Source organism: Tupaia chinensis, unplaced genomic scaffold (assembly GCF_000334495.1).
Source record: "Tupaia chinensis unplaced genomic scaffold, TupChi_1.0 Scaffold000187_1, whole genome shotgun sequence".
NCBI classification, from domain to species: Eukaryota; Metazoa; Chordata; class Mammalia; order Scandentia; family Tupaiidae; genus Tupaia; species Tupaia belangeri.
In genome coordinates, this window is record NW_006159662.1 from 2,994,602 (window position 1) to 3,003,146 (window position 8,545).

Consider the following 8,545-nt stretch of genomic DNA (forward strand, 5'->3'; position numbering starts at 1 on the left):
GCAACTTGAAAACCATGCCAGGTGTGTGTGTGTGTGTGTGTGTGCCTAAACTCCCAAGAGGAGAGTGTAGGGGGGTGATTTCTCACGTCTCCCAATCTCTCTCTGGAGAGCACACATACCCTATTGCAAAAACCTAAAAAGCTAAAAGAAAGAAAAAAAAAGAAAGAAGAAAGAAAGAAAGAGAAAGAGAAAGAAGAAAGAAAGAAAGAAAGAAAGAAAGAAAGAAAGAAAGAAAGAAAGAAAGAAAGAAAGAAAGAAGAAAGAAAGAAAGAAAGAAAGAAAGAGAGAAAGAAAAAGAGAAAAAAGAGAGTTCATGTTCTCAGGGGAGTCAGCTGGGCAAGCCCAGGCCTGGATCAACCTCCATATTTCTACAGAGGGTCTTGGGGCTAAAGGGCTTATCTGGGAAGTGGGCTCCAGAGGCTCTGGATGAGGGTTCCTGGGGTATCCCTAGACACAATTCTGGGTTCCCCAGGCCCCCTGGATGAGGACACGCTCAATGTTCCCTGGTGACTGGCCTACCCAGGGTGAGTCTAGAGAGGCCTGGGTCTTTCAGCATCCCCTGCCCTTGCCTGGCGGTGTCCTCTCTCCTCCAGAGCAGGCAGTTTCCCGCACACCTGGAGCCCCGCAGCCTCCCCTTCATGCCCACGCCTCTGTGCCGAGCCTCCACTCCACAGAGCTCTGCCGCCATCTGGAGCTGTCTCTCCTTGCCCCACCCTGGGGTATTTCTGGCTTCAAGAGGGGAAGAAAGACCTGAAACCTGAGCAGAAGCCATCATTGGTGATATGCCGGCACATGGGCATTAATAGAAGCCTCTCTCAGGCCCCTGACACGTCTGGGCAGCTGCTCAGCCCCAGCCAGCGTCCCTCAGCCCCAAGGCCAGCCCACTCTGGCTCAGCCAGGCACACTAAACTTAGCTCCCACCCAGCCCCAGAGCCGCTACCACCAGCCAGCCCACTGCCACCTGCACTGGGGACACTGCTGCTGGACCTGCCCACTCCTCGGCCACCGCCATGTCTCAGACCAAAGCCCTGAAGGTCCGCGTGGCCCTCTTCTGCATCCTGGTGGGCATTGTCCTGGCCCTGGCGGCTGTGGTGACCGACCACTGGGCTGTGCTGACTCCCCACCTGGAGCACCACAATGCCACCTGCGAGGTGGCCCACTTTGGCCTCTGGAGGATTTGCACCAAGCGCATGGCCATGGGTGACAGTACCGACGGGAGCTGCGGACCCATCTCCCTGCCTGGGGGTAATGTACCCACTCTCTATCCTCCTCCCCACTTCCTGCCCTCCCAGGCCCCCTGGAAAAGCTGGGAAGTAAGGCAGGTTTCTCAGCCTCAGAAGGGAGCAGCCACCCAGCCCTTCCTGCCCAGGGAGGAAGATCTGAATTGCATGCGGTGTGCTGGCAGCTGGGCTGGGCTGTTAAATGGTGTTCACCTATTTCTGTCTTGCTGGGCTGGGGGCTCTTTCTCCTGAAGAGGGAGCTGGACAGGTAGGACAAGAGGCTTAAGAAAAAAACAACAGGCTTACCAGACCAGGGGCTTCTGCGCCAGCCATGGTCACTGGTCAGATGTCCTTGCTCCACTCTCTCCCTGCAAAGAGAGGGTGGCTTCCTGTCCCCAGGCTGAAGGGAGCCATGGGGCTGGCAGGTTCATACCTCAGCCTCTAGGCGAGAACATAGAGGAGACTAGCTAATGAATTTGCAGGACCCAGCGCAAAACGAACATGCAGGGTTCGTTGTCTCACAGTGCTAAGAATCCCGAGACAGGTGGGGCATGGGACCCAACACAGGCTTTTCTGGGTAGGGACCTGGAGCTGGACAGGTCACAGGACGTGGTCCTATACAAGCCACCTGCCTTTCTGTCACAATCAGCAGACCTCCTGTACAGCCTCCCTCAACTCAGACCCCATTGGAATTATGCAGCATTGCCTCACATAGTTATTTAAGTGGATTCTTCAGTTTCCCACCGTGCAACTGAAGCATGCATTGCAGGTGGGCTCCTTGTCAACGATACCGGCATTACCATGGCGAGTCTCTGCCCATGGAGTGTACCATGTGGAGAGTTGGAGGTCTGCGCTCTGGTTATGCATCACCCACCACACTCCTAAATGACTATGGGGGGTGGGTGAAGCCCATCTCAGCCTGTTTAAAATATGAACCTCTTAATGTGTGGAGGTTAAGGCAGCTGGATCCCACAAAGCCGTATTCACATTTTGAGTCCCTGGACCCATAGACATGAAAAAACATGCCGGGCATGTATGGGTGGGTGCCCAAAATCCTGAGAGGAGAACGGCCGTCCCTCCCTGGGGGATGCTTTCTCACTTTCTGTCTCCATTTCTCTCCAGTGAACACGTGTGCCCTCTAGCACATTTTTTAGAATTATTTATTTAATTCCATTTGTTATTATTATTATTATTAAATTTGACCAGAGAGAGAGAAAGGGAAAGGAAGAAACAAGCCGCCAGGTCCAAGTCTCAAACCATGGTCAGCCATGTGGGAATCCAATGCCTTTAACCACCGCGTCACCTGCCAGCCCTCCCCCAGCCCAGCACATTTTTTAAAACTACGTGGGGCTCAGGCTCAGGAATGTAAGACCCTTCCTGGTGCTTGTGAACACTTCTCCATGGGGCAGTGGAGCAAACACGTAGCGTCCCACCTGGTCTTCAGCGTTATTCACTCTGCAGACCAAAAGTTCCTTAAAAACTTTCCTTCAAGGGGAACCAGCAGTTAGTGTAATGGCTATGTCGCTGGACTCCCACGTAGTCGACCGCGGTTCACGTCCAGACCCAGTGGCTTAAAACTCACGCCGGGCGCGTGTGCATGCATGCCCAAGATCCCGAGAGGAGAATGGAGGAGAAGGGATTGCGGCGTGACCATCTCCCTGGGGGGGGATTTCTCGCTTTCTGTCTCTATATCTCTCTCTGTCTGTCTGGTGAGCGCATGTGCCCTATAGTGAAAAAAACTCTCTCCAAAAAAAAAAAAAAAACTTTCCTTCAAGGAAGTCAATACTGAGTCTCCAAGTAAGGGACTTGGGGCAAACAGCCCATCCTTCGCCCTCCCCTCCTCTCTGCCTTCTTTCTTCTCCCACCTCCAGATCAGCTCCAGGGGACCCCTGCCTTGCTCACCCCCACTAGGAACCCAGAAGACTCATAAATACTCAGCTGTCTTGGAAACACCAAATCCCAAGGCTGAGGCCTTTGACAGGCGTGGGCATGTGCTCGAAAGGTATCACATAGCCCAGATGCCCACGCCCCTCAGCTAATGCTGAGCATACCCGTAAACAGATGCGTCATCCAACCAGCTCCCCTGGGAGAGGCAGAACAGGGCAGGGCAGGGCAGGGCAGGGCAGGGCGAGGCAGCTTCTCCAGGGACCACGCATGGAGACACAGCGTTACGTGCTGTCTACCTGGTCTTCGAGCCATCTGCCTTTTAAAGTCAGAGCAGATGAGCAGAGTATGAGCAGAGGCCACGCGAAGAAGAGAGAGGCTGGCGGGAGGAGGCTGCACCAGCTGGTTTGGCCTTGAGCCTAAGCAAAGTCCAGCTCTGCCTTCTCACCCTCGTCCAGCTATGAATCCTACTTCCTAAACTCGTGACATCGAACACGACCTATCCCCCCAAAATCTTCCAGAGCACCTTTCCGTCTTTTCTCTGCAAATGTGCACTGTTTCTTTCTGTGCTCCCCAGCATTGCTTTTTTCTGGAGGGAGGAGGAGGCGTCATTCCTTATTTTCTTATTTATTTATTATTAACAATAATACCGATAACAATACTAATGGCACACAAGCATAGCACCATGTGCCAAACGTGGTTGTAAGCACTTGACATATGTTAACTTTGGATGACATTAGGGGAAAAAAAAAGAAAAAGACAAGCGAGAACCTTTAAAAATCTTCCCCATCAAAGCATTAAAAATAACTGACAAACGTTAGCAAAACCAATATTTTTCAGAACTCTGGAAATTAATCAAAATCTTGCAGCAATCCAAAAAGTGCTTATTTTAGAAAAATGAGTGACTCTCAGGAGAAACAGTGAACTCTGTGCTGGTTTAAGTTGCCCTACTCCTGTTGTCCCATCTCCAGTTCTGCTGTGGCCTTGAAAACCAACATCTCACAATCCTAATGAAAACTGACAGCTGGGTGGCCACTGAAGGGGACTGAAGGGACTTAGATCTCTTTCAAAGCCCCATTCCTGGACAACTGTCACTATGTGGCCTGTCTGGTAGTTCCCTGGAAGTTGCAAGACTGTCTTTGTTTGACTTGACTCTAAGCTCACCAGGGCAAACAATCCTTCTCTCATGGGACATTTGTCGAAAACAATTAAAGACAATTGTTTAACAATGTGGCTGCCTGAGGCAGCAGGTAACTATTGGCTAACCAAACAACAGGCTAACCAAAAGAGCTGGAGAATTACATGTCCATGGGTAGTTTTGAAAAACTTTAATATATTCCTGGAAATCTAGGAGACCATACACATGTTCAATGCTGTGTGCATGCTCAGGAAAGATCTGAAAAGGCACTGACTTCTCACCTCTGCCTTATCTTGAGACTCTGTGCAAGCAGAAAGTGAAGGCTGAGACACAGGTGTAGACTGCCTATCTGAGTGTTAAAATCACATCCGACTTGTGCACAGAGCCTCTCGGCAAAGACTGGGAGTTGGGTCAAAGCACTTCAGGAAATCAGTTATCACTCCACTAAGCTAATTGAACAGAGATTTCAGTGTTCACACATGACAAAGAATGACGCTTTACAAAATTAGTTCAGAAAAGTGACTACAGACAACAATAAACAGTAACAGACCACCAAAAAGGGAGAGAATCTGATTCCCAGAGTTGCCATATTAGGTTGTTGGGAAAGTCATGACGTATTTTTCTATGTTTTTCTTTGCAAAAATGTGTCATGACCTTCCCAATGACCCAATGAAAAATATAAGACACGCAAAAAATTAAAATTATGAGGTCTATGTATAAGGGAGAGAAAGTAGTCAATAAATTCCTAAAGGTGTCCAAATACTGAATATACTAGACAGAGACTTTCAATCAGCTATTTTAAGCACATCCAAAAACCTAAAAGAAGCCATGTATGAGACCAGAATGTGGCGTCATGGTTACGTCACTGGACTCCTATGTGGTTGACCGCAGTCCAAGTCCTGGACCAACGACTTGAAACTGCCAGGGGTGTGTGTGTGTGCGCCCAAGATCCCAAGAGGAGAATGAAAGAGAAGGGATCGCAGCATGGCCATCCCTGCGAGAAGTGATTTTTCACTTTCTATCTCTGCTGAGCGCAGGTACCCTATAGCAGAAATATCTCTTAAGAAAAACAAAAAAGAAGGCATATGTAAACAACTAAAAATGAAAATTATATCCTATGAAATAGAAAATATTAATTTTAAAGATGTAAAAATATTTAAAGGATAAATAGAAATTCTGGAGTTGAAAATTATAATAACTGAAATGCAAAAAAAATCATTAAGGGGCTCAATAGCAGATTTAAATAATTAAAAGAATCAGTGAACTTGAAGATCAAGGTCAGTTGAGATTACCCAGCCTGAGAAACAGACAGAAAAAGAACAAAGAACACTAAGCAGAGCCTGAGAGACTTGTGTGACACCATCAAGCATACCAACATACGCATAATGAGAATCCCAGAAGGAAGAGAGAAAAGAATAGAAAGAATAATAGCCATACACCTCCCAAATTGGATGAAAAATACTGATGCACAAATCCATGAAGCTCAATAAATCCTGACTAGAATAAACTCAGAGAGATCCTTACCTAGACATATCATAATCAAACTATTGAAAGACACAGAGAATCTTATAAGCAGAAAGGGATCATTACAAGGGATCCTTAATAAAATAAACAGCCGATTTTTCCCAGAAGCCACAAGATTGTATATATCTAATCCTCACAAAGACTTTCATGAGGCTGATACTGTTATCAGATAAAGAAAATTTGGCACAGAGAGGTTGAGTAATTTGAGTAACCACATAGTTAATGAGATTAACCAGCAGTAACACCCAGGCTTTTGCCCCTAATATTCACCTTCTTAGTCACTACATCGTAATACTTTACAACAACCCAGAGAGTAGATTCTCGTTCTACAAATGGTGCTCTTTCTACACAGACTGAGCACGTCTTTTCCCAGGCAGACCACCTAACAAAGGCTCAACCCCCAAATCCTGCGTCCAGAGTCTGCTTGCTCTTCAGTCCCCTTCCACATCCTGTACTACACATACAAGCACAGCTTCTAAAAACATAACCCAAGTGAATACACAGAGTCCAGTTTTTGATGTGGCATGGGTTGGGGCAACCAGACAAGGAGCTGGTTCAATGGAGGCTTCTCAAGATCCTATCCAGCCATCGAATGGTAGGGCTCTGAGGATAAGAGTTGTCAATCTGATTTTTTCCCCTGACCCTAAATTGCCTTGGGAGGATGCCATGTACAAGTTAAAGGTCCAAGAATGAGAGCAGGGGCTTCCCAAGTGCCCAGAGAGGTCATCGCTGCCCCCGGGCTGGGTGAAGTGTTGCTTCTTTCAGGCTTTGCCTAGTTATGGCTAAGCAGCAGCCTGCCCCAGTGCCCCATTTACCTAATAGCCCACCTTCTCATCTAGTCTCACTGCAGGGATTGAGGCTGTATGGAAGAGTGATGCTACTGACACCGAGAATGTCAGTCCCCCCCAACCCCCCGCATAAGCCCATGAAGAAGTTCTAGGCCATAACAGAAGAGCAGTGCTCTGAAGCTCTAGGGTCAGGTCTCAGGGTTTTTCCCAGCCCATTTTATAAGATTTCCCAATTAAAGAGGCACAAATCAACAAATCTATTATTTAACATATAAGTCTCCATGGCATGACATTTGATAGACTCGTACAGCCTCAGTGGTGACCCAGACGCATCCTCTCATGCTAAGAGCTATTCCACCTATAAAGCACTTGTTGACCCAAGTTTGGCTTGGAGCTGAATGTGCCTCCTGTCCTTTGAAATGGTCACACTGGAAATGGTTCTGTACAGCTAATAACTCCTTTAACCAGAGTGTTTGCTTAGCCAGCCTCCTCCATCCCCTAGTCAAGCCTGAGAACCAAGTTCACTATCTTTTTTAAGGAATAACCCACTTAACATTTTTAGGCCACTGAGTCTCATGAAAACAGAAATATTACAATCCCCAAAAGCCCTTTGCAGCTCTGACCTGGGAGCTCCAATCGTCCTAGATTGTCATCTCGACTGCCTTGGTCCAAAGCACTTGCTTCTTCTGCCAAGGGATTGGACGCCAGCCCACTGAGGCAAAACTGAAAGCCCCAACCTTTGTGTGAGGTGATGGAGACTGGGATGGGGGTGAGGAGGGGCATCAGAGAGGCAGAGGCAGGAAGGCTCGGCATCTGCACAGGACTGTCCCTCCCCTCCCCTCTAAACCCTTACCTGTGACTAGATGGGCCACTCAGAGCCCACCCCAGATGTCCCTCCGCTGTCAGTTTCCCTGGGTGTTCAGTTTCCCAGACAGCACCAGGACAGGGGGCGGGGCAGCCAAGGAAGGACGCCTGCCCACGTCAGCAGGACTGCTTCCTCCTTGATGATGTTGACTGATTGCCCAAAACGAGGCCTCGGTCTGATGTGCCCCCTCCCCTGTGAAGGCCATCGGATCACGGAGGGACATGGAGTCTCCAATGGGCAGCCACCTGACCCAGGAGTGCATGCTTCTTCCAGGTTTAGGGTAGGAGACAACAGTTTTCCTCACATGCTAAGTTCAAGAGGAAAGACGGGGTCCCCCATCCACCCTCAGGTCCCCAGTTCAGTCATGTTGGGAGAAGCTGAACCTTCCGGATACCCTGAGAAGGAATCTTGCCCACTGGGAGCCTCCCCTCCTCACACCCCCTCCTTTGAGAACATTAAATAGAGGAGAAGAGGGAGGGGGACATTGCACCTGGACCACCAAAAGAAAAGACTCCCCCAAAGCACACAACCTGGCCCCCACAGACCCACACGATGCGGTGGGGCTGAGCCCAGGCTGGCTTTCCCCCAACACCTGGCAGCAACAGCAGTCTGTCCAGATCGCAGCCTGGTGTTTATCTGGTGGGGGTTGACAACCCGAACCTACCTGTGCCAGTCTCCCCAGCAACCCAGACTCTTGATGGCTTTTATCTGCAGGCCCTCCCCTCGGAAGGCTTTTAGCTCACTGCGAGTAGTCAGGGAGGCAGCTGACCGCGAAATCCACTTGAATTCGGTCCATTGTTTTCAGAGGGCTTTCAATGACAACCAAAATTGGCCCTTCAAGAAGGAAACAGAAATGTTCCTTTGTCCAGGGGGGAGACACATGGGGATTTAGGATCTAGCACTCTGGAGCAGTGGCTTGAGAATCGATAGCTAATAATCTAACCAATCTGAGAGGTTCGCATTCTGCTTTAAAATAGCACCCGATGCTGCGAGACTGAAAAGAGCAGCAGCTATTCTGACATCACCACCGGCAGTCAGACACCCCAGGTAACTCAGTTCAAAAGGAAAGTGATTTAAATATAGAAGCTCAGAGAAGGCTGTTTACCCGGAGGCACATTTACTGCTG

General features: G+C 48.8%; 1 protein-coding gene across 1 annotated transcript in view; it reads left to right on the plus strand.

Moving 5' to 3' along the window:
- The first annotated feature begins 1,010 nt into the window (after nucleotides 1–1,010).
- Nucleotides 1,011–8,545, plus strand: part of CACNG1 (calcium voltage-gated channel auxiliary subunit gamma 1) — a 12,380-nt gene continuing 4,845 nt past the window's right edge. Inside the window, exon 1 of the mRNA XM_006146764.1 lies at nucleotides 1,011–1,245. Coding sequence (XP_006146826.1) covers nucleotides 1,011–1,245 — 235 coding nt within the window. The remainder of the gene's footprint in view (nucleotides 1,246–8,545) is intronic.